At 48.6% G+C, this 26,643-nt stretch overlaps 11 protein-coding genes across 11 annotated transcripts; 3 read left to right on the forward strand and 8 right to left on the reverse strand.

Annotated features, from left to right (window-relative positions):
* Positions 1 to 537: 537 nt before the first annotated feature.
* On the reverse strand, positions 538 to 2,294 carry TGAM01_v205745 (hypothetical protein; the record flags this gene model as incomplete). Its single annotated transcript, XM_024549703.1, has 4 exons — positions 538 to 1,263; positions 1,321 to 1,458; positions 1,535 to 1,980; positions 2,105 to 2,294. The coding sequence occupies 4 exons, from the start codon at positions 2,292 to 2,294 to the stop codon at positions 538 to 540; spliced, it is 1,500 nt and encodes a 499-aa protein (XP_024405561.1).
* A 497-nt stretch (positions 2,295 to 2,791) lies between these two features.
* TGAM01_v205748 (isochorismatase hydrolase) lies at positions 2,792 to 3,600 on the forward strand (the record flags this gene model as incomplete). The annotated part of the gene is made up of 4 exons (XM_024549704.1): positions 2,792 to 3,141; positions 3,210 to 3,329; positions 3,403 to 3,423; positions 3,480 to 3,600. 4 exons carry the CDS (start codon positions 2,792 to 2,794, stop codon positions 3,598 to 3,600), a joined length of 612 nt encoding a protein of 203 aa, XP_024405562.1.
* Positions 3,601 to 4,411: 811 nt separating this feature from the next.
* Positions 4,412 to 6,281, reverse strand: TGAM01_v205749 (hypothetical protein; the record flags this gene model as incomplete). Its single annotated transcript, XM_018800965.2, has 4 exons — positions 4,412 to 4,796; positions 4,862 to 4,962; positions 5,044 to 5,172; positions 5,244 to 6,281. Coding segments are annotated over 4 exons (1,653 nt in total), but the record flags the coding sequence as incomplete, so codon positions are not given.
* A 322-nt stretch (positions 6,282 to 6,603) lies between these two features.
* TGAM01_v205750 (oxidoreductase) lies at positions 6,604 to 7,793 on the forward strand (the record flags this gene model as incomplete). The annotated part of the gene is made up of 2 exons (XM_018800964.1): positions 6,604 to 7,201; positions 7,267 to 7,793. 2 exons carry the CDS (start codon positions 6,604 to 6,606, stop codon positions 7,791 to 7,793), a joined length of 1,125 nt encoding a protein of 374 aa, XP_018665796.1.
* A 481-nt stretch (positions 7,794 to 8,274) lies between these two features.
* Positions 8,275 to 12,439, reverse strand: TGAM01_v205751 (glycosyl hydrolase family 18; the record flags this gene model as incomplete). Its single annotated transcript, XM_018800963.1, has 11 exons — positions 8,275 to 9,031; positions 9,094 to 9,199; positions 9,278 to 9,344; positions 9,413 to 9,741; positions 9,817 to 10,917; positions 11,023 to 11,196; positions 11,260 to 11,520; positions 11,586 to 11,659; positions 11,727 to 11,836; positions 11,894 to 11,983; positions 12,059 to 12,439. 11 exons carry the CDS (start codon positions 12,437 to 12,439, stop codon positions 8,275 to 8,277), a joined length of 3,450 nt encoding a protein of 1,149 aa, XP_018665795.1.
* Positions 12,440 to 13,602: 1,163 nt separating this feature from the next.
* On the forward strand, positions 13,603 to 16,135 carry TGAM01_v205752 (LysM domain-containing protein; the record flags this gene model as incomplete). The annotated part of the gene is made up of 7 exons (XM_024549705.1): positions 13,603 to 13,739; positions 13,825 to 13,889; positions 13,959 to 14,145; positions 14,320 to 14,449; positions 14,523 to 15,580; positions 15,637 to 15,674; positions 15,747 to 16,135. The coding sequence occupies 7 exons, from the start codon at positions 13,603 to 13,605 to the stop codon at positions 16,133 to 16,135; spliced, it is 2,004 nt and encodes a 667-aa protein (XP_024405563.1).
* Positions 16,136 to 16,218: 83 nt separating this feature from the next.
* On the reverse strand, positions 16,219 to 17,610 carry TGAM01_v205753 (hypothetical protein; the record flags this gene model as incomplete). The annotated part of the gene is made up of 1 exon (XM_018800961.1): positions 16,219 to 17,610. One exon carries the CDS (start codon positions 17,608 to 17,610, stop codon positions 16,219 to 16,221), a length of 1,392 nt encoding a protein of 463 aa, XP_018665793.1.
* A 671-nt stretch (positions 17,611 to 18,281) lies between these two features.
* On the reverse strand, positions 18,282 to 18,941 carry TGAM01_v205754 (hypothetical protein; the record flags this gene model as incomplete). Its single annotated transcript, XM_018800960.1, has 1 exon — positions 18,282 to 18,941. The coding sequence occupies one exon, from the start codon at positions 18,939 to 18,941 to the stop codon at positions 18,282 to 18,284; it is 660 nt and encodes a 219-aa protein (XP_018665792.1).
* A 1,212-nt stretch (positions 18,942 to 20,153) lies between these two features.
* Positions 20,154 to 21,885, reverse strand: TGAM01_v205755 (hypothetical protein; the record flags this gene model as incomplete). Its single annotated transcript, XM_024549706.1, has 4 exons — positions 20,154 to 20,796; positions 20,855 to 20,976; positions 21,080 to 21,336; positions 21,423 to 21,885. The coding sequence occupies 4 exons, from the start codon at positions 21,883 to 21,885 to the stop codon at positions 20,154 to 20,156; spliced, it is 1,485 nt and encodes a 494-aa protein (XP_024405564.1).
* An 817-nt stretch (positions 21,886 to 22,702) lies between these two features.
* TGAM01_v205756 (hypothetical protein) lies at positions 22,703 to 24,732 on the reverse strand (the record flags this gene model as incomplete). Its single annotated transcript, XM_024549707.1, has 8 exons — positions 22,703 to 22,823; positions 22,888 to 22,966; positions 23,024 to 23,190; positions 23,279 to 23,517; positions 23,567 to 23,600; positions 23,654 to 23,919; positions 23,981 to 24,317; positions 24,524 to 24,732. The coding sequence occupies 8 exons, from the start codon at positions 24,730 to 24,732 to the stop codon at positions 22,703 to 22,705; spliced, it is 1,452 nt and encodes a 483-aa protein (XP_024405565.1).
* A 743-nt stretch (positions 24,733 to 25,475) lies between these two features.
* TGAM01_v205757 (hypothetical protein) lies at positions 25,476 to 25,991 on the reverse strand (the record flags this gene model as incomplete). The annotated part of the gene is made up of 1 exon (XM_018800957.1): positions 25,476 to 25,991. The coding sequence occupies one exon, from the start codon at positions 25,989 to 25,991 to the stop codon at positions 25,476 to 25,478; it is 516 nt and encodes a 171-aa protein (XP_018665789.1).
* Between the last annotated feature and the right edge of the window lie 652 nt (positions 25,992 to 26,643).

Below are 26,643 nucleotides of genomic sequence, written 5' to 3' on the forward strand. Positions count from 1 at the left end.
TTTTTTATGTTCATTATTTTGCGCCACACATTGTTTTGCTTACAAGCATGAAGAGTTACTGTCTATCACACAACTTACAATGGAAAGCCTTTCTTACCGAAGTCCTCGAAAACAAACCAATACCTGCTATTGTAGGGCTAGAACACTTGGATGACGATGTAAACATGGGATGATGAAAGTCAAGAAGACAACGACGGATACGTAAAGGAAGTGCAGATAATGAAACCGATGATGATGCAAGTCGAGGGCATAGTGACAGGAACTTAAATAGAGAGAATTAACAGAATCATGTACTTCATATGCTTACAGCCTTTGGGCTGATCGAGATTATCGAACGCTATTTACGGCAAGACCACTATATAGACACAACGATCAACCGTGACCACATTCAGACACCCAAGGTCATTTAGCCAGCTGTTTTTACGTGATGCAAAGCAGTCCGTTGTTGAAGAATCCTATACAGATGCTACTTATGTTGTCCAACGATGTCTCGACGAGTGACCTGCTCGCATCTTCTTCTGGGATCGCAACAGGAGTTTAACCCCTTCGCATTTCATCACACCATGTTTGAAACTTCCAGCTTTCAATCATTATATCTGTTCCAACAGTAGTCTCTGTCGCATACTTGGCAATAGTGCTCGCCCACAAGTCTTTTGTGTCGCGGATGGCTCGGGCCACCCACAGAGTCTGCGACAGGAATAGACCCGCGAAGATGCCACCATCCCTGTAGACCGTCGGGTCCGCTTCTAGAGTCAATATCTCATGAGCCAAGGCCTGGCATTCTAGTTCCGCATGGTGGAAGCGACCGGGTGAGATAGATGCTAATAGGCGGGCCTTGATAATGTAGCACATGAGAAATGTCCCCTGCAGCACAGGGCAGAGTATGCGTTCGAGAGGGCCATTACAGGCACTGCCACTCCAAAGACTGGGAGTGAAGAAGACTCCTTGCCGCTCTGCCGCGCTCCCCACAAGCTCCAAGTCTCGTGCCATTTCGAGCCACCTTCTCAAATGGTCTTCGTCTCTCTGGAGACTCCTGACAGCGTTGTCTATTGCCTGTTCAGACGGCGGTGTTGAAGAAAGAATGAGATTTGCTATTTGAACAAAATTGTTTGGCCCCTGGACGATGTGTGACCACAGTTCATAGACAAGACTGCGTTGCTCTGGGGGGATTGACGAGTCACTATGAATTGCAGCATGCATGACCCTCTGCCAGGACCCTTCTACTAGGAAGCATTCTTTAATATTCAAGTACGCCTCTACGACCTATGACAACCAATATTAGCGCAGTAATATCAGAGCTATCCAGGCTGGAGCACTTACCATGGGCCCAACGTGTGCCATGAATAGTGCCAGCTCGAACTCGGACTGGAACCGATGGGGACCTCGGAGCCGTATTAGTTCGGTGGTCCCAGCCACATGTCGCATCCATGCTAGACGATCTGGCTGAGTTTTTAATAACTATACCCTGTTACTCAGATACTTATTGCATGACTAGTAAATCGATGGTGGCGAATAACAACGGCGATGGACGCACCTCGAAGATGCCCAAAAGTTCTGTTGCACACAATGTCTCAGGGGCCATACGCTTGGCTTCGTTGTCTATGGCCTCCTGAGTGGCTCGAAGTGCGCTGGCGTAGTGTTGTAGTATGATCACCTCTTGCCTGCCGCTTAGAGTGGCGTGGAACATGATCTGTTCGAGCCTTGTAGTGAGACAGTCTACTGCATGGGTCACCGAGCATATGGTGCTATATCGAGAGGGGATAAAAGAGAGCAGCTGCCGGCTATCCAGCTTCGAAAATGGAAGTGGCGCCCGAAAGACATCTCCAGCGAGAGACTCGTCTGTTGCAAACTGTGATAGTGTCGCAATCCCGAGGTGCAGACCAGCTATTGGCGACACCAGGCTCATCATTGAAAAGTACTTGTTCATCTCGGGCTCGCCGGGCGTTTGAAGCGGAGAATAAAGAACCAGATGCTGGCAATCTATGAGACTCACATCGTCAGTTCAGCTTCGACTCGCCAAGAGGGTTCGGCTAAGCCCAAAGTGCAGTCTCTGCGTTGAAACTGGGCGTATGCAAGCGTCTTCTAGGCTCTTCTAAGCTCTTACCGTCATTCATATAGACCACGCGATATTGTCGTTGATTGTGCCCCCCGTAATTATTCCTTTGACGTCTCGTTGTCGCCACATTCCGGCTTGCATGATGGCGTATCACGGTTTGGTCCGCGGCATCCTGAGACACTTCTGGACCCTGATAACTGACAAAAGAGAATTCCACGGGCTTGGGACTCCCGGTCATGTTGCCCAAATTCGATTCACAGTGCTTCTCGATGATGAAAGGCACATGTAGTCTGATCCCTGGTCAGCAGCAGACTCTTTATGAAACGTAGTTCGTTGATACAAGGCCATTTCTTTCTTTGTCAGCATGCCGTCAAGACTTGGAAGTTGGGGTGAGCGGGAGCGCTTTTCCCGTTCAAGGCAGCCGATGCCTGGCTTGCCCCAGTCAACTGGGAAAAGTTACGGCAAATGGCTGTTTGTCAGTGGCTGCAGAATTTGACTATAGTTGCACTAATGCAGCACTAAACGTCTAGATGCAGACAGTGTTGTGCCCCGGTAGTTGCGGCTTACACGCTCGTCGCGTCTACATGTAGAGTAGTTGCAGATAATGACTTGGTCTGGCGTCTGGAGTATAAAAACTGCAGTCTATTCCCGTCCAAGTTACCTAGAACGAATGCACGCAATTACAGTATCTAATAAAGGCATCTTAGTATTTTCAACCCCGGAACTGGACTCAATATGTCTCGCAACACGGCTCTCCTTGTCATTGACCCGCTCAATGACTTCATGCATCCCGAAGGCAAACTGTATCCCCAGCTGCGCGAGAGCATCGAAGCAACAAACACGGTGCCAAATTTGAAAAAGCTTGTCGATGCAGCAAGGCTGCTTGAAGTGCCCGTCTATTACGGCCTACATCAACCGTATAGTAAAGGAAGCTACGAGGGATGGAACCATATGAAAGCAAGCCACCACACCATCCAAGAGTACCAGGTCTTCGCCGAGGGCAGCTGGGGAGCTGAGATTCACGAGGGATTTGAGCCAGTAGCGAGCAATGGCGACGTTGTGGCTACACGACATTGGAATAGCAGGTAAGCAGCACCAGTCTATCTTCTTTTCACATTAGAGAGCGGCATGGCTAATTAGAAACGAATCGCAGCTCTTTTTCGAATACCGATCTGGACTATCAGTTGCGCCAACGAGATATTACACACATTGCTCTGGCAGGGCTCGTGACCAACACATGCATCGAGTCTACAGCCCGACACGCCATTGAGTTGTGAGCTTAACTTGCCGCACTTGAGACCCAAAATCGCAAAGTTGGTTGCTAATTTATTCACTCTGACTATTAGGGGTTATAATGTTACCTTGATGTATGCACACTTTACCCTTGAGATTATAGGTCTTAATTGATTGACTTTATTTACAGCAACGATGCCACGGCCGGCTTCTCCCAAGCTTTGAAGCTTGCCGCGACCGACCTTGTTTGGCCAACTATTGTGGACGAGGTGATATCAGTGGATGAGTGGATTGCGCAAAGATCAAAATAAGTACTAAGAGAAACCATTGTGCATTTATGCTTTTAATCTTTTGAGGAAGATGCAGCACGCAAGATTCTTTCGTGGGACGGGCTTCGTTTTACGACGGGAGACAGAGTTTGAAGCATGGGCAGTATACATGACATCGGGCCTCTACGTCTAGATCGCCGATGCGACCTCCCAAAGGGTCAATGCCTAGTTGGAGAAAAGTCTCAAAATTGTATTTGTACGCTGTGTCTGTCTCAGTCAATAGATCCTCTTCCATTAAAACGTTGCACTAGGCATAACGCTCACAACTGCCACAGCCCCACTCTTTCTCTAGCAGAGTATTCTCGATCTAGTTCTGAGGTTGCTGCAGCATATATTGATTGGTTCCTGTTAAAGCCGTTCTATACCTATTCTCTCCCGCCAAGATAATCGCTGATTAATGCACTCACACGTATTTTTCTTTCCACGCATCAGATTCCATTTTTATCAGTTATGGAGAGGCAAAGTTGAGATCCAGCACCCTAGTTCTGACATCCAGCAACCCAGTTATACCATGGGCTGCTGAGACTGCTGTCTACGCGTGCTTCTTCTACTTTTGATTTCTGCTATTTTAAGTGTAGGTACATATATCTAGTAATTAGATATTTTTTTTATCAATGTGTAGGTAGGTTGGCTGCCTTGTCGATCTATGTTGAATTGTTGGTCTACTTTGCCATAATTACTTGTAAGCTGCTGCCATGCACCTCACTAGATGTCTCCTTTCCGCATCAAGCTATATAGAAACCCATATCCACCAATTCAAATCCAGACAAAGACTCCAAACGTATCCATTATATCACCAGAGTGCATCTCTCTTTCTCCATTTCTGAAACGGAAGTACCATCCAAATCAACATACCCAACGAATCAGAGTTTCCGCACCAACTGACCGCATCCGGTAACTTAGTATAGGCCTGCTGATTATTCCACGTATTCTTAAAACAGCCTGCGCTATCTAACTCAAGCAGGTCTCCAACGGTCAGCACCTCTTGCGACGTCCGGCCTGAGAGGTAGCGCTTGAGTTCTCGCTTCCAGGACCTGTTGGTGCGAGCTTCCCACAGGTCACGTTGGCTTGGTAAAGGAGTTGACCGGAAGTTTTTGTAGGGGGGGTTGGCTTGAGTTGCATGAGGCGGGATCAGGCCTTCAAATAGGAGCTCGACGAGGCCGAGCAAGGCGACTATCCTGAACAAGTAGTTAGTTGGTAATTGTCATTTTTTAGTCTGGGGTTCGAGTTTGATTGGGATTACCGTCTCAATGACTCTCTTAATACCCATTGTTGTTTGTCCGATGTTTCTGTGAAGACACATATATCCCAGTCAATGCTTTCAGTGAGGCAAGTGAAGAGTTCCTACTCTATGTCAGTACAGCGCGAAAGATATCCTCGGAAAGTAGGTTAGCTGCCCTAAAGAGACTGATAGAGTCAACATACCATCATGATAAGGAGTAGAGCATTGGCGCCATTTCTTTCTGCTGTCTCAGAGTCTTGAGCTTGGAGAAGGATATATATGATAACCGCTTGTAAGGCAGTAAGTTGACCGTATGAGTCCAAGGTTTTATACTAGAGAATGGTCGACTTGTAAGCACAGTAACAATACTTGCATCAATAAGCATAAGAAGAGAAAATGATACCTCTTGACGCAATCTCTTTCCCTCAGAGTAGATCGTTTGCCAGACGAAATCAGCATTGGCTTCTGTCCGCGAATAGAACATATCCACCAGACTGGCACAAATGGCGAGACTCTTTGGCAGGCATTGGTGCTTGCCCATCTCGCCGCACTCCGGAGCAAGCCTCTCATCTGTATAGCAAGGCGCATGTATAAATGGAGGAAGGCGGTCTCCTAGGACAAGCATCTTTGGATAGCCGGTGATTTGTCCCAGGATGATGTTGGTCAGCATGCAGCCTTTAAGGATTGGGCGGCTGCGTAGTGACTCTGTGTTGGAGGGAGTCCGTACAGCCAGGGTGGACGGTATGTCTTCGCATGAGGTGATGGTAGTCTCCAAATTAGATTCATCTAAGAGAGATGGAGTATCCCAACATGAAATTGGATCAGAATTGCCAGGGTCAGCTAAGCGGGCAGATGTCCACGTCTGGATATCATTCTCTCCTGAGTGTCCTGACTCGGACATAACTTGCGGGCCAAACTGGGCCTCAAAAGCTTCAAGACCAAAGTTATCAATTCCAGAGTCAAGACCTTTGGGGTCCAGGGTTTCCAAGCTGTCGATGGCCATCCAGTGGGAGGCAACATTCTCATCATCGAGGGTTATAGCCGCACTAGTTGAGACTTCATCATAGTTGACCGATGGGAATCCAAAGTCACTGTGCTGATACTCAAAAGCTTCAGTGTCCACAGTTTCTTGTCGAAGACCTTTTGAACGGCGCGAAGACGAATATGGCGATACATGGATTTCGCGTATATCGCATAGCAGGTTCCGCTCAGCACAGCGTGAACAAGTCGGAGTGGCCCGGTTACACCGCAACTTTGACTGCTTGCAATGAGTGCAAGACTTTTGGCGAGAGAACGGCATGCCGAATTTGATTGTCCGCGGACAGGGTGAGATAAAATAAACATGAATTGGACCAACCCAAGATACGATTAATGAAAGTCCTCGGAGTTGGCCTTGGAGCTTCAGTTTATGGCAGTGGATTAGTAATAAACTTGCGTTGCCCGTGTGCTAGCTTTGGCTCTTTTCAGGATAGTTGACCCATAGATTCAGCATTTGTGACCAGGCGGAAAATAGGGGCCGATCTCCTCGGAGTTCAAGTGGAGACCAGCCGCGGACTTCGTGGATCTTGCTGCAATCCCTTGTCCGCACTACACAGCGTTTTCTACTTTGGTCTTTTTATAGTAGTAAACGGTAAAGATTGCTAGGTTTTATAATTGTATATAAATATGTGTATATAGACTCGAGAAGAATTCGAAAGAGCATTGAATCAACTAACAAAACACACAATCATAATTTAAGTCAACCTTAAACATCTTCAATTACAATGGCGCCTATCCGCATCTGCATCGTTGGTCTCGCTGCAACCAGCAGCGCGGGCTATAAGACGGGCGAATGGGGCATCCAGCATCTAAACTCTCTCAAATCATCTCCTTACTACCAGATTGTTGGCATTTGTAATTCCTCGCTTGCCTCTGCCCAGAAGTCTATTGAGTCACACAAGCTTGGTCCCGATGTCAAAGCCTACAGCTCTCTCGATGAAGTTGCTAATGATCCTAACGTTGACATGGTCTCCGTCGTTGTCGCCATTGGCAAACATTACGATCTGGTAAAGCCTCTACTTCAGCACAAGAAGGACGTTTTCGTGGAATTCCCTATTGCGCCGACAGTTGCAGAGGCTGAAGAGTTGGCTACTCTAGCAAAGAGTGCTGGAGTCAAGGCCGTCAGTGGCTCACAAGGCCGTGCCCATCCTGCCTTCCAACGTATGAAGGACTTGATCAGGTCCGGTGCCATTGGCGACGTAGTGTTTTCTACACTCAACGGCCACAACGCTCTTGTTGCTGCACCCATGTGGCAAGAATCGCAATCGATTTTCCTGAACATTGACTCTGGTATCAGCCGCCTGCATTTGGTTGTCGGACACAGTGAGTTTTTCCTTTCATCATATATGAGTAGCAGGTCAGAAGAACAAATCTCTAACAAGGCCCAGTTTTGGATACTCATTTGAACATCCTCGGGGACTTCAAGGACATCCAGTCGACCCTCAAAACGCAAAACAGCACAACGAAGCTTGTTGATGACGCTGGCAACGTCACCCAAGAAAATTTCCATATCACGGCTCCAGACACAATTCTTCTCCAGGGAGTCTTGGAAAGCGGTGCTCTCGCCTCAGTGACAATGCGCACTTCTGCTGAGCCGGTCGACAACACCGGTTTCCGGTGGATCATCAGCGGGACCAAGGGAGAACTTGAATTGACCAGCGATCCTGGCATTTTCCACTGGGGCCCTACAGGCCTGAAACTGAAAGTGAAAGAGTTTGGGGGCGAAGCAAAGGAGATTGACTTCAACCCAGATGAGCCGGAGCATTTGAGTCAGATGTCTTATTCTGGGCAAAACGTGGCGAGAGTATACGAGGCCTTTGCTAAGGGCGAAGAAGACGGATATGCCACTCTTGACGCTGCTCTGAAGGTTCATAAAGCTTTGGAAAAGGCGAAGGTCAATGCAGTCTGGGCTTGACTTGGGGAGAATCTGTAAAGGTTGTACCTATATAATCTCTAGATCATCTGCATTGAAGCCAGCCACCATAGAATTGTGCTTCTTAGTCTGGAAATCACAATCATTTCCTCCTAGTATTGAGCGATGAGTTGTATGCTCAATTGACCTTGTCCTATTGCTATTACAAGGTGGGCGTAGACCTCTTACCTATGCCTAGTAGCTGAATAGATACTTTAGTACGAAGGCAGCATCAGTAGAAGCAATAGATGAAAAAACTCTAAGTTTATGGCACTAGTTACAGCCAAAGTTTGGGATGGTGATTTCCAAAGTTGTTATCAAAAGGGAGCTACGTGCATTCCTGTGTAAGATAAGAGCTGGGCTCGTGAGGATGAATTATCGTTTCGCAAAATGGCCAATATCTTGTATTCTACAAACGTTTCGTGAGGCTGTGTTAACCATGATTTTTTGTCTTTTACATCTCTAAATACGCGTTTCCTTCCCATCAAAAGTTTGGCTGAGAAGCCGAACCCGTCTCAGCTGGGCCCTTGTCGACCGTGTTTCCAGTCTCCGGCTTGTTGTAACCAGCTGTTGGCGTGGGAGTCTCACCGGCCACTTGTGTGAGGGGAACATCCGCCGGCGGCCTCTGATCATAAACAATCTCGTTTTCATGGTCAATGATGAGGCTGCACTCGCCACAAGGAATAGCGTAGGGAATCTCTTCCGAGTCCGCAAACTGGACTGGAATCAGGTTCTCAAGCGCTGCCCTGGCGTTGGTGCGTTTCTGCCACTGAGCGCTCGCTATATCCACTGGAAGGGTTTGCGCGTTATTTGGATTCGTAGAGTATTGCTGACTTGCCCATCCGTAGGAGCGATACAGGGGGTCATTTGGCAATACGCGGAATCCCTGGTCTGAAGCCGTCCTGATGCGCTGCTGGCCATTGAGATCTGGGTACTGGTATGTTGCCCAGCATAGGGAATTAACAGTCTGAGAGTCAAAGCCGTATTTTTGGATAAAGTGCGGGAACACGCTGTTGGCGACGAGTCGAGGGTCTCCAGGAGTATGGCTAAACTCCCAGGTAATAGGAGGATCCGGCTTTCCGTAAGACGAGCGCAACGATGAGCAGGGTTTCCAGATTGCAGAGAGCCACTGCTGGAAATCGGTGCCCTGATTGCGGTTTGCCACTCCGTTGACCAGACGGCAGACTTGGTTGCCAAAGGGAGCTCTGCCTTCCCAAAGACTGCCCATGGGAAACTCGTCACTATTGAAAACAGTCAGTTAGCCTTCAAAGCATTGATGAGGGATGGTTCTGTTAATACTTACACTTGGCACCGTGCAGGGTTTCCGGCTTGGGCCATGGTTCGGTACCATGATTTGCGATATGTCGAAGCCCATTGGTTTTTGGCATACTCGCTATCAGCACCGCGTGCTATATAAGAAAGAGTTGCTGGTCAGCGTCACTTGTATATCAAACATCGCCATTTTTAAAAAGAAATTGAATACTCACCGTCGTAATGATATATAGTTCGACCGCCGTTGGCCTTGTCAATACCCCAGGACTGGTTATCACAGATCTGTTACAGCGGATTAGCATCATCAAACAGCCCCTCTACGCTCTCACAACCAAAACAACTAGACATACCTCATCAAAGCCTCGGCCATATTTGCAAGTGTAAGTCACCTGGCAGTCATTGGTCTTCTTCGGGTCGTAAGACGTCTTGGTCCACTGACCGAATACTCCGGGGATCTTTGGTGGGATCTTTGGCGGGATATTCGGCAGGTTGGGTGGTGGACGTGGCTTAGGATTCGTCTGCCCACGGCCTCCCGTGCGCTGACCCGCCACAACTCCAACTGCTTGTAGTACAGAAGCCTGCTTTGCCTTTATTTCGCAGGCCGCGAAGACGGCGGCAAAGGTGGCTGCGAAGACGGGCTCGAAGGCGATGCCAAACGTGAAGATGGCCGCGGCAGCACCTTGAGAGAAGAGAAGATTGCGTTGTTAGACACAAGCTACAATTGTTTCGACAGAGACGAAATAGGACATCTTACCTGCTGCTGTTCCTGCAGCCGTAGCTGCTGCTGTACACGCCACCGTCAGGCCTGTAAGTTTTCCCACGTTGAGGCCTGGATGTGTTTCTTTTCCGTTGAGGCCGATGAGATCAAGACTGGAGACACTTCCTTTGGGAGACGCCTTGAAGCCCGAGCAGCAGTACGACTGGAAGCCTCCGTGGCAAGTCTGATCAAACAGCAACGCAACGGCAGCCTGTTTGGCGTAGTTGTTGGTGTTGAAGGCAATAGCCGTCGAGCCAGAGCCCAGGCAGCCTCCGCCACTGCAGGCCAGGCCGACGCCATTCCAGCCTTCCCACTCGCAGGTGCCCATGTTGGTGCCGGAAGCACAGCACAGCGTCTCGACCTGGCCGTTTTTGCAGACCGTGTTGGAGCTGACGCCGTTGACCTGTCCGTTGGCCGAAGTCTCTGCAAAGTAGCCCGAGGCGCAGGAGTCGCCGCAGAAGGTCCAATAGCACGAGTTCATGTTGGTGGCCTGGCTGATGGCGTCTCTCTGGTTCTTCTTGAGCTCAAGGGCCTTTTCGGAGGTTACGCCGTTGGCGGTGCCCAGGCCGAGCAGGTCCGAAGTGCTGGTTCCCTTGGTGTCGTCTTGATCAACCGACCAGATCATGATGCCACCGAGGCAGAGCTTGTTTGCAGCGTCAATTTTCAGCTTCATGGTCTGCCCGTCGTCGTAGCTGATCCACTGGTTGGTGTCCCAGGTGATCCATTTGACTGCGGCCGTCGCATCAAATGAGGACTTTGCCCCGGACTGCGCGAGGACCTGGAAGATCTCCGCGTTGGAAAGCGTGCCGGCCGAGTTTGAGCAGGGCCCGGGGTTGCCGCCGGAGCTGAACTGGCAGACTCCATTGGGCGTACTGCATGAGGGATCGGATAGAGTGAAGCTGCGGCCATACCAGCCGAGTCCCAGCGTGACGTAGGCTGGATCGATTCCGTTGCGCCACAGCAGGTCGAGGCCGAGCTTGATCTCGGTGAGGTTTGTGTGAGGTAGGATATGAGGGCCGGAGAACTTGCTGGTTGAGTCCCATACGCCGTGGATGTCGTAGCTCATGAAGTTGAACCAGTCAAGATAGTCTTCCATTCCTATAGGAAATGGTGGTGTTAGTGGTCGACATCAACTTGTGTGTAATAGCAGTAATAACAGTAATAGCAGTAGAAGAAGAGATGAGGGAGATGAGAGAAACAAACCCTTGAGATCGAACCAGCGCATGTACCAGTAGCTGCTGGGTATAGTCGCGCTGATACCGTATTTGCTGCCCCAAGAAGCTCGCATGTCTTTGAGCAGAGCTACAAAGTTTTGGGTGTCGGCGGGGACGCCTCCTCGATCTGGAGCGCCGGGATACTCCCAGTCAATATCCACGCCTGGGCAACATGTCAGTCTCTTGCCGTGTTTGTGCCGCATCATCAAGATTGAGCTGTACTGACCATCAAATCCGTATGTCTGCATAAAGTTGGTAAGAGACTTGATCCATTTTGCCCTATTTCCAGCAGTGCTGGCCATGTCGCTAAACGCAGTCTGGGTGTTTGGGCTGTTGGTTGCGTCGTTAAACGACCATCCACCGACGGAAATCCACGTCTTGATGCCCGGGTAGGTTGTTTTGAGATCTGTAAACTTGCTGTATAGAGCAGGATCTCCGGCGTTCATGGCCATCATCTCAAAGGTAGTTGGGTGGAAATATGCAAATGCTAAGGCAATAAATCAGCCTCTACTTGCACGCCGAGCTCTGTTGTTCTTTGTTGAAGCCACTCACCAAAATTCATATGCGTGAATCCAGTGAGATCCAAGTCTCCTGGTAGACGGCTGTTGCATTTAAGAGTAGCAGACCTTGTATGTATGTTAGTAAACCCATATCTCTTTGTCAGACCAACACGGTGAAGCAAGGTTTGCATACCAGCTCTCATAGTAACCAATTTTCCGTTGGATAGAGTTACCTCCACACGAGGGCTCTTGTACAGAGCCACAGCCTCCAAACCCGTCCTGACAGCCATCGCCACAGAATTCCTATCATTGCTCTATTAAGCAGGTGGACTTTGTCAGGGAATGCAGACTGCAACTCACATCAATAGTTCCGCAGAAGCCATATTTAGAACAGCAAACGTTTATTGGACAAGTTGCGCTGCTTGAAGGAGCGTACTGGCCACACTCAGCCTGGGTGGGTAAAGAGATGGAGGTAAGCAAAGATATTGAAACGAGCAATCAAGAGTAAGCAAAGCGAAAACAGACTTTGGCATCACAGTTTGAGAGACAGTTTCCAGCACCGCATTCGTTGGGACTGTAACCGCATTGTCCCGTCTTTCCACAGCATGCACCATTCACGCAAGGCGTCCCTGGTGCGCAGAGACCAGTTGGAAGGCCATTTCCACCCGATTGGCGTTTGATGAGGGCATGAGGGTGGTGAGCATTGTCGCTTTGGCTGTTATGGCCAGCTGGATAGCCTTTGCGGGCGAGGAAGAGGGGGTTGACATTGGATTGAGAGACGTTTTGAAACTTGGGCGTGGACTTTGAGTATTTCTCGTACAATGGCTTGTAGAGAGTCTGGTTCTTCTCCGCCGTCACGCCAGCTATTGCGACGAGCGCAACGAGCAGACAATTATTCCAAAACATGATTGTTTTGACAACAACTCAGTCAGCCATCGCACCAACAAAAGGAAATAAAGAGACGGAGAAAGCATATATCTGCTGGACAGCTTCCTCGAGTAGTTGTGGAAAGCCAGCTCCATCTTCAACAGCCTAAATATGACCTATCGGTTCTTTGCCTTGATTCGTCGAATGTCCAGGTACGCCGTCATACACAGATGCATGAAGAAGTCGCCCGCAAGATTTCAAGTCCAGCAATACACTGCGAATACGCTTGTGAATACGCTTGTATGACGATGCAGTCTGCTGGCAAATCCTGAAGGATTTATGAAGGATTTGAGGAGCGCCCGCTTAGCTTGCATAATATGGGAACTACAGCTATCATACGGTGAAGTGGTGCAAAAAAAAAAAAAGGACCGCGAAAGGAAATGCATACATCAATTGAGACGTGAATACTATTTGACTAATCTAATACTAGATACTAGCTTCATTGTGATCTATAAAGTTGAGAGCTGTATTCTGATCGCTTGACAATATCCTACTGCGCGTATTCATCGCATCTCTTCACATTCAATATATCACTAGCTAGTAATAGTAGGTAGTTGCATCAATCGCAATGACTTCCCCTCCGCATATCTTGGCGATCTTAGCGCCCGATATCCCGAATCTAAACTACATATAGTTACATGTAAGCGTAAAAAGATGAATAGTAGCCTATATTCCCACTTGATGCAACCTCACTCCAGGCGTATAACGACCCGAAAGCGTGGGCGTATAGGTAGAATCCTCCTCGGCACTTGTCCATTGACTACATACCCGTGTCAACAAAAGTTCATCTAGTGGGATTATTGCAGGCATCATGTTGATAAGCAGCGGGGTTGTTAGAACAGCCCACCCACACGCTTTATGGCTCCCTCGCTACGCTCTAGATGTTGTGTCCGACTGCATGTTGCGCCCTGAAGCGGATGCTTCGTTTGGGTATAGAGGACTGATGAATTATTTTGCCGGATCAGGAAAACTTCCTACAGGTCTCTTTAAGCACAGCTCGGCTTCTTGAGAAGTGCTAGCTGCTCTCTGCGATCTCTATTCTCTCCAATCCTCATTCTATCCAGTCTCTATGGGCAGATGGATTGACTTCATTCATCCGTTTGTTCTCTTAATTATACTCCTTCGTCAATTAGAGTTACACGATGCTCTCTAGGAAACCTCTTGTTGCACTCGGTGCACTGGCGTCATTCTCCAGTGCCCAGTTCCAGATCTTTGACACATACACGCCGGATCAGCTTATGGAAATACATGATATTACATCACAATGTACCAAGGCTCTGTAAGAACCAACAAATGGCTGCTATAATAGAGAGTCTGCCATCAAAGTCTTTGAGGTTATACTAACAAAGTATATGCTACTCTAGTAATGCGACGATCGACTGCGATGAGAACAACATGTCCAGAGCAGCCGAGGGAGTTGACAGAGATTGTAAGCTCCTGTTCTCTGATTTGTTTCGTGTATGTATAAGCTGACAATAAATGCTTCAAATACTCAAAGATTGGTTCATGGACAACATAACAGCACTCTGCACACCAAGCTGCTCGAATTCATTAAACTCTTGGCTTTCCTCAGTCCAATCAAGCTGTGCTTCAGAGACTCTCAACTTCTTGGGCAGTGTAATGCAGGCCAAGACATTGCCCGTTGTATTTCAGAATGGCTATGACATTGCTTGTTTGCAGGACAGGTAAATTTCCCTCACCACTTATAAACCAGTACTTTGTTCTGACTTCTGGTAATCTGCAATAGCAAATCGAACTGGTGCTTCTTTGAATCGCAGGATTGGCAAGGAAGCGATGTCATCAGGCAAGCAAAGCGAACTCTAAGGCTCCAAAGAAAATCACTGACTCTTTTCAAGCAGATATGATCCAATGTACTGTTGGAACGACGACTCTTCGGACAATCCCCCAGAATGCAGCAATGCGACGTTTGACACCACTCAGGTGACTGCAGACATGATGGCTGTGACAAATCTGTATCCAAATGATCTGGTAAGTCGAGTATCATGTGGCCAACTTCAGCTACCGCGTTGATGTTACATACTTGCAACTAACACACAGACAGCTATGCAACGAGTGCTTCATCAAGATGTGGCGACAACGACTCCTAGACCCATTCATCCAAGAAGGTGACTCATCAGCCTATCTCCTCGATCAATACAACCTGATCCAAAAGAACTGCTCGACCAGTCTTCCGGTCACCACCTCTTCCTCCACTCTCTTCATATCCAATGCACTGGTCACATCGACCTCAGCATCAGGCACCCCCACCACTTCAAGCGGTGCAGCAACGACAACCTGTGCAGGGCAGCTTATCAAGCCCCCCACTGCCTCAAACATCTACTGTCAAGAGCTAGCCCAGCAGTACAATGTGACGACCGGTGATCTGATGGCTGCCACAAACGATCCCTTTTGTGAGTTTGATTCGCCCATCTGCCTTCCACTTGCGTGTGATGGAGAGATCATCTGGGACGGGCAGTCCTGCGACCAGCTTGCCTTGCAGTATTCCAACTCGACAAACAACGTCACGACGCTCATGTTCCTCAGCTGGAATCCCAACATCGTAGGAGACTGCCAGCGCCTCGCACCTGGACAGCGGGTCTGCTCCAGCCCTCCGGACGGCCAATTCGTTCCTACCGGAGTCATTTACGCTCCTACTGCTGCTGGCTCATACTACACCACGGCGTCTCCCAGCATTCCCACCCAGTCTGGCACGGTTGACAGCTGCGGTTTGTTTTACAACGTCGTGGCGGGCGATACATGCGAGGAGATTTCGCTGCGCTTCGGTATAAATTTTACAACGTTCCAGACGTTGAACCCCGAGATCAACAGTGGATGCACCAACCTCTGGCTCAACTATGCCGTCTGCGTGGCCCCCGTCACGGCTGCGCCGCTGTCAACGGACGGCACTTGCGGGCCGGCCTGGAATCATGCCACTTGCACAGGCACAAACTTTGGGAAATGCTGCTCGACCGCTGGATACTGCGGCTCGTCGGCAGATTACTGCAGCGCTGGAAACTGCGTGTCTGGAGCATGCAGCGGCGTGTCGACTGGTGTGACGACGGATGGCACCTGTGGCCCGGCGAATGGAGGCACGACTTGTGATAATCCAAGCTTTGGCCCGTGAGTATCATAGCACGATGATATGTCGTGGATAAAGCTGATGATGTGACTTATAGATGCTGCTCGACCGCTGGATATTGTGGAAGTACTTCTGGTGCGTTGCTATCCCAAACTATGACTACGTCTCATATCATGATCTTGCGCTGACAACACATTCTATTTCCAGAATACTGTGGGCCAGGAAACTGCTACTCTGGCAAGTGTGATCCTGATCTTGGTGGCCCTTCGACAGATGGGAGCTGTGGCCCCCTCTTTGCCGGAAACAAGACATGTACAGGCACCCAGTTCGGATCATGCTGCTCAGTCAGCGGCTACTGCGGCTCAAGTTCAGCATACTGCGGTGTTGGCAACTGTTATTCTGGTGCTTGCAGCACGACAGGTAACGCTGTCAGTCCCATGGGACTCTGCAGCTCAGTTCAGGCGGGCAACTATACCTGTGCCGGCTCTGAGTTTGGAGGCTGCTGTAGCACAGGTGGTTATTGTGGAAAGTCTTCGGACTATTGTGCAAAGGCGAACTGTCAAACCGCCTATTCTGACTCTTGTTCGTCTTCGTAGAAGTATCTACTACGGAGTGAGCTGAAAAGGGTATTGAATGAATGAGTAGCAGGTTGGCTAGATAGTAAATGAATGAAAAAAAATCACCAAGTCATTGGTAATTGGTAGTCTTGCCAATGAGCTTCAGTATCAGCCTCCCTCCATTTCTCTATTCCACCAGCAACGCCATCAGCGTCGACTGTCCACTTTCCCTGCTCCACCATGTCTGCCCAACGAGACAGCACATGCTTCAATTGCACATCGTGCATCTCGATGAAGTGATTGAAGCCCAATTGGTATAGTTCAGTGCTGCGTGGCATTGGGCTAGCAGTTGGCCCCTGAGCGTGCGTATTCTCTCCAAATAGCGCACCGTCGCTAGTCCGAGCCCAGCCATTACCTCCGATAGCGTAAGGCAGGATGAGCTTGCAGCCGTCTTCAAATGGATGTGCGCCGTGTGGATCCGTCTCTGTCAGATAGAGGCCGGCAGGGTAGTTTGTAATATGCCGCAAGGACGGCGAGAAGGGCGATATGGCGACTTGTTCTCCCCATGGCGTTTGTTCCGTATCTTGATGAGCCTCTTGGCTGCTCTCGAACAGCAGTACAGGCCTGATATGACCTTGCTCAACATCAACTGAAGCGAATGGTTGCTGGTGGGCTATGCGAAGGCCAGGTGCCATGTAACTGAACCGAGTTTCCGGAGCCCGCGCCGAGAACTGGCCTGCGAAGCTGTTTGCGGAGAGTGCGCTCGAATTTACGGCATCTCGAAGTCGGTGCGGTTCATTATCGGGAGCTCTAGGCAGACGAGTTTCAATCGCGCGTATCAGTCGGTTGAAGGCCTCAAGAGCTTCGTCCAAGTCACAGGCCGTAAAGGACGGCATAATCCAAGGCTCGATTCTCTCCTGCTCTCCATCATAGAACGAGTCCACCGCAAGTGCTTTGCCTTGGTCCATCATGTCAAGGAAGCCTTCCAGGACGAGCTCGAGCGGTAACCAAACTTGCCGCCCATTCATCGTGACGCTTGTGTCATGGATAGATATGTGCTGTATTGCCGTGAATGTCTGCTGATCAAGCACGAGGCCCAGCGGATGACTGGCGCCCAGGGCCCAATTGGCCATGTAGAGCGTCACGTAGCGCTCCTTGTTTGAGTCGTCTTCGTCGTCGCCGTAGTTTGTGTTCTGCCAAAGATAATCCGGCGAGCAGAGTCCGGCGAGGTATCTGAAGAATGCGTGCTGAGGCTGGGCCGCCATCCCGTAGCCATGCCACGCCGCCTTGAGGAACGCAACCACCGAAGGGCTCAATTTCGCGGCGTGTGGTGAGAGCTGCGCGTCTCCTCCATAGCACTCCCACCACGACCGGCGATCGAGATCGTTGAGGCTGCGGCCGCTTGCAGTCCATCCTTTCTCAACGATGAGGTTGTGCAGAGCAGCACATCGCTCGTGGTCAAGCCCCTCGACTTCTCTGAGAGGATGCTCGGCCGTGACTCTCCATTGAGACATGTCGGGACTGTATTGAGAGGTAAAAAGTATATAAAGAGAAATTGATCAAAGCAGAGCGATCAACCGGCCTTTTGTATGGAATAAGTTATGACATGGGTTGAAGGAGATGCGATGTGAAGACTGCATACACGTGTGTAAACGGGTGTACAGTAGATCCGTGTCTGCCTTACAGCGTCCATAGCAGGTGCTGCGCCGCTAAGCACTCGCTAGAAGCCTACAGAGGTTAGGTCACACTGCATGACAGACACTTTGCTTCTATCCAACAGTCGACAAAAGCCGTACAGATATGAACCATCTCTTCCCTCTAATTTCTTTCAGCATCGAGACTCTTGATTGTGCTGACACTGCCTTTCCAGAGTCAAATTCGACCATCCAGAAATTGTACATACACCTTTCTATCATTCAGGATGCATCGCTCGCTCTTTTGTCTTTTCCATGCCCAGCACGTTGAAGCCACGACCTATTCAAAGTGTTGCCCATTACTAATGAGAAACATCAACTCATCCGTATATTACTCCTCAACATGAGCTAGAGATGACTCGCCGAGTTGTCATATCTACAATTTCTAGATAGATGAACTACGCCATAGCTGACATGCCAACTTTTTATGCTTTTCATGAACAGCTCTTGAATGAAGCCAGCGCACGCTTGAAGCAAAACACAACAATTCTTCAGAATGCGCCGCCTTCGAAAGGCTTATCATATCGCGGCTCCTGCTCCGGCCCATGCAGCTCCAGGCAGTCCACGTACGCGACCCATTTGTTGGCCGTGAACTCGCCCAGCTCAAATCCCTCCTGCGCCGCATCGACGGTATAGCCATTGACACTCAGATAACACCTCGACTCGCCGTCCTCGCTCCCGCTGTCCTCGCTCCAGCCCTCCGCCTTGGGCCGCCAGACGGTTCTCTTGCCCATCTTGCCGCCATCTCCGTCCCTGATACCCATCTCGTCCAAGTCTACCTCGGCCGTCTCCCCCTTGCCGGCAAAGAGGAAGCACCGCCCGCCGCACCGCTTGCAGAACAGCCAGTGGATAGTTCCGGAGTAGCACGTGTAGTCTCCGAGCTCGGCCAAGGGATCCAGCGGCGAGAGCAGCAGAAAGTCCTCCGGGGCCCAGTTCGTGCGCATGTGGAAGTGGCCGGCCTTGTGGCACGCCGTGCAGTTGCAGCGGTAGAACTCTTGCTCGGAGCGGGACGAGTCGGCGGCAGGGGTCATGCGGTCATCGTTGGCATTGGAGGGCGGTTTGTGGGGGAGCGTCAGGAAGACGATGTACTTGACGGAGCCGCAGTGGCACGAGCCGTGGAAGGGGCGGCGGGTTGGAGTTGAATCGCTCATCTTGCGATGCTATGAAAGTCTTTTGGTTGGGTTTGCCACTTGAACTTCTCAATGGATCACCGCAGTCTCTTATATCATGCTGCTTGTGGAAGTCGGAGCAATCAACCTCCCTCTATTCTTAGGTTTTGGAAAAGCCTTAATAGCGTGAGCCACTGAACGCCAACGCATATATCCCCACGACTTCAGGCGTGAAAAAGAGCATTCAGCTAGCAAAGCTTCCCCGCAATCCGCTGAAGCGCGTTTCCTCTTTCAACAGCCGCTAGTACTGTTGATGGAAGTTGACCGGTTTTATTGAGTCCGCCGATGGTCCGGCTCAGCTCTTGCAGCAATACAACTTGTGTCCGCACTTCAATTGAGCATGAGATCGACAATAATGACACTTTCATACTCGATTCATTGCATTGGCATGTTGGAAAATTTTGCAGCTTTGGCCTTTGACAAGGTCAGGGTTTCGATCGAGTTGGGAGCACCGCATGGCCTCACACAGCATTATGGAGCTTGAAGAGTGGACGGCAAGCCATCTGCACAACCACCTCTTCAACAAATGACCTTGCTCATTCAAGACAGAGGCCCCAGAACAGGCTCAAAGAACAAAAAGATAAAAAGAGCAAAAAGCAAAAAAAAAAAAACATACAACAGCCGGTGTTCGCTGATGGTCACCCACTCAACTACTAATCTGCCTCTCATTGGCTTGACTCTGGGAGAGCAGACGGGATCCCGTATTTTCCAATGGATATGGTCGTATGTGTCTGGTTGCAAGAGCAATGAGGATTATAACGGCTACCTTGTTTGTAATTGCATTGACAAACGATTGACTTAATGCTACTACTACAATATTTGATAGTTTATATTTATTTTAGTTAGAACATACTTATTGAAAAACGTACCGTATAATTGCCCTATATGTCAGCTTTGTAATTTGAAGCATTCATTTGTCTTGTGATTTGATATGACGCTTACCTATCATTCGAGAAAGGCAACTGCCAAGACAAACCAAGAGCTACTTATTAGGTTTATAATCTGGGTGAATGTTTACTTAACATCCAAAAAGGTCAACTGCCAAGACAAGCCCGGTAGTATATTTAACTACTAGGTGTCATTTTACTATTCTAAATAAATATATGTAAGATAAATATGTTTAATCTCATGCATAACTTATTACTTATTAACATGTGTTGTATTCAAAAGAAATATATCCTCATGAAACCTATGTCACAAACCCCCCTTAAGCAACACTAGCCAGCGTTCCAAAAAATCGCTCCCAAAGTCTTCAACCCATATAAATGTTTGGAGAAGCGACTTTACGTCTATCAAGGAATATATTCCAAGGATATGCGCCACTCGCAGAGATTGTGACACAAACCAGTCACGTTCCAGTTCCGAGTGGTGGTCGTCGCCAGCAATAGCCCCAATAAGTATCGCCCATAAGAGAGCCGTAAGGGTGTTCCTGCAGTGGCCTCCGTCGAGGTTTATGTCATCAAACGTACGTCTCAATCGAAGAACGAGAATACGTGCAACATGTCCATTTTTTGACCACCTGCGTAGGCGGACGTGAGAAAAGACGTGCGCAGCGGCGTGTAAGCTCCTGGCGAATTTTGTCTCCATCGTATCAGTATGAATTTGCAGGGCGTTGAGAATTTGAACGTCGGCGTAGTTCAGTAAATCTTTGACAGTGTCTGAAATTCGGTGTCCAATAATCCGAAAATGAATCACTCGTCGTAGATCTTGAATGACCTTTTTGAATAGCATCATGCTTGACTCAGCAGGTCTGTCATCATTCAAAAGTTGGTCCAAGTGAGTAGTCCAAGGAAGAAGTGGAAGGTGGCCAAGTATAGCAGCCAACTGTAGATCGGCGCTTCTCATTTAACTGTCAACAATACGCATGATGCATGATTTTGAAGGTCAGTACATACCAAGTTACTGCTTGGACAGTTTCGGGTGAATTCTTCAGCATTTCAATACCTCCCTTGATCCCTATAAGCTTACGAACAGCGTTAAAATGCGTCTCGGCCTCGGTGAAAAACCCCTCCGCTCCCTATGGACAATCAGCTCCTGTAAAGTCATCCCATTGATAACAAGCGAACTAGGGTCCATCTAGTGACGACCCTAAAAACCTGTCGATTCAATTGATAACATACTGCGATGAAGCTCAGCTTAGCAACCAGAGCTATTGCTTCGTAACCAATAGAAGGCGCTTGCAAAAGGGTATTAACGTCTTTGATGGCTACTGCTTTTCGCAAGATACCTTCGCTCTTGATGAGTGGATGCGCATCGGGATAAGTTGACAACCATATGGTGGCGGAAAGGGCCAGAGTGATGTTCATTAGTACGGGCGTAGCCATGGCCATCTTGAACCAAGATTGCTGTTGATGTGCTACCATGAGCTGGCTTAAAACTTTATGAAGTCAGTCCATCAAACAGCTACTTTGTAAGCAGCATAGCGAGACAGAACAGGGCAAAACAAAGGAACTGGTGACTCACAAAATCGGAGCAAATCCCTACTACTTGCTACGTCAAATGCAGGTAGAGAGCAAGATGCGTCTGTCGCGATGATTCTAACTTCCTGCATTATGCTGGTTGAAACGACAGATGGAGCCCTGGTCACTAGTTGTCCATCACAGCGTGCACATTCGTTTTGTTGATCCTTCGCAGACGATAAACGTAGCGCTGGCTCAGAGGCTTTTTCCGCAACTGAAGCAGATTGCCCGGGTGCTTCATTGACCCTGTCCTGCTTATGGGTTTGTTGAACTCGGAATCTGCCTGCTAAATTTCGCTGCAGCCTGACAATGGTTTGTGAGCTCCTCTGGGAATTTGAGGTCTTCTTAGTGCCCTGCGGCCCAGCCTCGCGAACCTGGAGAGCATTTCTGATAGCGTGGCTGCGAGCTGTGCCGTGAGGGGCTATGGGAACTGAATTGCCGGTAGTAAGGAAGTAGTATTCAGCCATGAACAACAACGTATCTGAGTGACCGGAACGGCATGAAGTCGTGGGTAGTCGCTCCACCTAACATGGAGGAACAAAAAAAAACAGGCAGCATGTTAGGACTCGATTTGTCAGCCTTTACTAGCTATTAAGCCTAAGTTTAGGCGCAGTTTTGGTGCAGTTCGGGCGGATAAACTGTCATAGGGGACGGTAGGCTAGAGGCCCATCATTTGGCCCATCCAGGCACACCTCTCAATTCAATGAGACCATCATCCAAAATAAGCGCAGCCATGTGCATTTCTTCCCAATCAATATCACGGTTTCAAATATCATCTACATCTCTTAATCCAATTGGCTTCTTTATACCTGAGTATGGACATTGCAGAATATTCCACACGGCTAAGTTTGCCTTTTTAAGATATTTAACGCTGAGGCTCCAGTCGATGTGGCTTCTTCATTCGAAGATATTATTCCTTGCACATATGTCCCTCAGCAAAGGATATGCAATAGTGTGAACAGTATTTATTCATCTCGCAGGCACATCTACATAGTCCTGAAAAATCAATATGAAAATATGGCAATAGATCAAGTATGAGAGTCCAGATATATTGAGCTTCCTCTACTTAGTTTATGTTCTCAGTTTGTGTAGCAACTCATACACAAAGGCATCGCCTTTGTCTCCTACAATGCAACTCCTCAAACAATGAGAAGAGACAGCACGTTAAATGTTTGTGTGGTTACCGTTTGCTGTCTAAAGTCCGTTGTTTATGATCGCCTCAATATCGACAAGTCATGCCTCAAGCTTGTCATGATATAGAGATGAATTCTTATTGTGCAGATTTTACACCGTTGCTCTTTCGCCTCGTCCATTTCCAGCTGATCCTTTCTGTGCGCCGGATTCTGGTTGAGGGGGCCTTGACCACCTTCCTCTAGCCCGAATCCGGGCACCATACAAGTAGAACCTGAAAAGTCAGATAATTGCACACTAAGTAGTGGAAATTGGCCTTGGAAGACAAGGCTACGTACAAGATAGGAATGGGAACCATGCCGGCAGCGATAAATCCAATTAAACTAGACGCCCAGTTGACCCCCAGATTGTGGAACACTGTCGAGTGATTGGCGAGTCAGAGTTGTGAAGCTGCATAAAAGAGACGATACGCACTTGGTCCTGCAATTAGCGGGAGGATACCCGCGAGAATGCATCGCAGAAAAGTCATTGCTGCTACGGCACTAGCAGAATATTTGGTAAATGTATCCACCATGTAATTGATAGATCCTTGGAAGATGGAAAAAAACCCGATACCGATACTAGCCGCACCGATCATTTCGCTATTTATGGAAAGAATGCGTCAGAGAATGGTCTGTGTTGTCAAAGATACACAGAAGAAATCATGGGAAGCACAATCAGGAGACTTACCCAATCCAGTGAATGTGTTTGCTAGAAGTCCACCCGAATATGAAGTTACCGGCAGCGAAAACCACGGCGCCAAGAATGACGGGGGGGAGTCGAGCTTCTGGAACTGGAACGCCGTTGTTAGCCTGAAGTTTTGCAATGTAAAACTTCTGGTTAGAGATATTGATTGCAGAGCCAATGATGGTGCCCAGAATAATTGATAAGAAGGGGAGACCCCCCTGGACTTCGTTCCAGTGGCGTTCCTGCATATACTGTCAGACAGGCTTCAACTTGCTAAATGACAAAACTGACTTCTTGAAAAGCGATCGGAAAGGACGCAAAAGTGCTGCAGGATAGTTAATGAGCTGCTAGAAATGGATATGTTTGTCTTGAGCGTACAGATACAAAATTCCAAAAACAAATGCGGCATATACGGAGAATAGGAAGCCGATTGGATCGAAAAGCATTTGGAACGGAAGGCTTAGGAATTTTTGCGCAAATTGACCCAAACTGGGATCCCACTCCTCGTGCGTTGTGTGTAGAGCCCAGTTACCAGATTGGAGTCGTAGTTGAGGCGCCTTGTAAACCAGCAAAACTGGTGCGAAAGTCTCATCCATGAAGACGATATCCACCAAGAAGATGAAACAGATAAGCATTCCAGTGATCTAGTCGCCGGCATGAATCAGTATATGCACAAAGGTCAGAATGAAACGGAGGAAAATATACGTAGTGAGTCCACCGCCAGCCGAGATAACTCTGATCGATTGCGCCTCCTACAACTGGCGCGACAAGGGGGCCTCCAGCTACTGCAAAAGCGTAGCCTGCCATTGCCACAGCACGATCTCTAGGCGGCCACATATCAGCCATAACGCCTCCTGTGTTGGTGACGGGGGCGGAGCCGAAAAGCCCCGTGAAAAATCGGGTGATCATGACAGTCTGGAGATCCTTTGCTGTGGCAGTCCCAAAAACAAAACATGCGGCAATAAAAAATGGCGGCAGAATTGAAACTTTTCGTCCGTATAGTTCCGACACAGGCGCCCAGATCAATGGCCCAACACCAAATCTGTGTCACAGTTTCGGTGTCAGTAAGGACCTGGAATTCGCAAAGGGATCGTCGTGTAACAAACCCTATTAAAAACAAAGTCAAGCCTAAAATTGACACTTCAGTAGAGACATGAAACGTTCGGCTCATGGACGGCACGGTCGTAGAGTATCTGACGAAAGCTAATCAGCATGTGTGCAACAGACGCCTTGTAGCTGGTCAAATACATTGAACTAGCCCAAGTTGATCCCATGGTGGTGAAACCATATAAAAGTGTGTTCTTGAGTTTTTTCGAGAACGGCCAATTCAGCGGATTATACACGTCGTCCGGGCCGTCAAAAGTGACGAGTGAGCGCGCATCGGATTTAGTATCTTCGAGTTCGTGGTGAAAGCCCGATCGTGTTATAGACTCTTCAGAAGCTTCTTGAGGCACCATCCTGAAGTCTGTGATTACCGGCGGAAAATTCGGAGAAAATTACTAGAGTAATAGATAACGTTTGCCCAAATTGAAAATGGAGAAGGCTTCTGGTGGTTTTTACTGCTGACTGCAAATATTCAAGGCATCTAAATCATGAAATAGTGAAAAGATGAGATGCTCAGGAGGAAGACAATTTGGTTGTCTCTGTCTGTTCTCTGGTCTAATATCCTGCAGCACGGGCATGTAACTTCTAATACTTCAAATTGATTGTAAATCATGTCCGCACTATGGATTATTCCACCGTGACATCTATTATCACGCGCAGTCTACCTCGAATTACGACTACGGAGTAGTATGGAGAGTATTGATCTGGTTCTATTTCGCCACGTCCTCTGTCTCGCGTTAGTCTTTTTGGTGGGGGCAGCACGATTTAGCGGCCACACAATCCTTTGCAGAATTTCCTAATCTGGCAAACAGTTATAATAGGCGTTTGATGCACTGTGTCGTCTCCTTTTGTTGATAACGACTGTGCAGGGGTCCGGTCAAACCGCAAAGCGAGTGTAATGGTCCTTGCTTGGGTTTTGGATTATGATTCCGTATCACGCTTTGGTGAGAGAAATAGCACCCTACCGATCTGTTGAATTGCTTAGGGGTCCGTATTCTGTCAAACGCCAAACTGTTTGCTCACGTATGGTTACTGTCTTGACTATCTTTACTCTAGCCACCCGCTTATACCAAAATTGTCATAAGATGTCCGACTCTCACTCTGCTGCCCCGGAAATCGGCCAAGTTTTTCCCAAGAATGGATCTAGAACGTCATCTTGCCACATGATAGACTTGAGAATCACTTTCAGCTCCTCAACGCTGCTGACTTTCGTCCATGACATAGCTTCAATGAGCTTTTTCTCAAACCAGTCCTTGTCCTCATGTGCTGGAATAATACGACCAATGGTTAGGGACCATAGAATAACTGCTTTGGGGAGTCGGCGGTACGTGTCCGGTTTCGTCAGTACGCCGCGTAACAGCACTCGCAGCCGAACGAACGGTCCAAAACGAAATGGAATAGGGAAAATGACGATGAAGCTGTAGAGAAGCAGGCTGATACGCATTAATTCGTATTCAGTCGTTGAGATTGTAGTGAAGCCAGGCACAATGGTGGCGTCTAGCTGATCACCTTGTGGTAGCGAGAGGAGGGCGTGCTGTATCTGATTTCTGGCGTCCGCAAAATTGGCCAAGCTTGGTGATTGCGAGTTCCCTGCGAGGTAGTAAATGAGCATCGCGTTATAGCAATGTATCTACTTGAATGTGAGACGCATGTTTGGCGATATCATTGTAACTAGGTTTTCTTGACTCCGGCAAGTCCATGACATCGAGATTCTCGGCCGCTTCTGTAAGAGGAGCGAAGGGTAGCGAGGGTTTGCGTAGCTGTCTGCTGGCAAGGAGTATGTCTGAACTGGTCTCAGTCAACTCAATGCGCTCGGTCAAATAAAAGTCATGAAGATGGAGGTGATGTAAACTACTTACTATGAGAGCAGCGCTGCGAGTCCCGGCAGACAGCGTCCTTGCAAGCTGTTTTTGCCCATGCTGAGGAGAGCTCCTAACCCATCCACATGCAGCTGATTAACCGGCAAGGAACTGTACATAGCGAGCCACTGCAGATCTTGCAAGGGTCGTCGCGGGCCACTATCAGTATCAGAGTTTACTTGCTGCGAAAGGCGCCGACAATCAAATGCCAGCGTCAGGACAGTCAGAAGGACTTGGCCACTCGTGGCATGCCGTTGACTATCTAGCGCTGGCTGCAAGCGACGGATCGTCTCATTAGCCCTACGATTGACTTCATGTTGTGTGCTGTCTGATAGGATTGTTTTATGGCCCTGCATATGAACTTCCGCACCGTACATACAGGCGCTAAACAGTATTGGTTCAACA

The sequence above is a fragment of the Trichoderma gamsii genome, assembly GCF_001481775.2.
Source record: "Trichoderma gamsii strain T6085 chromosome Unknown Scaffold_18.2, whole genome shotgun sequence".
NCBI lineage: Eukaryota > Fungi > Ascomycota > Sordariomycetes > Hypocreales > Hypocreaceae > Trichoderma > Trichoderma gamsii.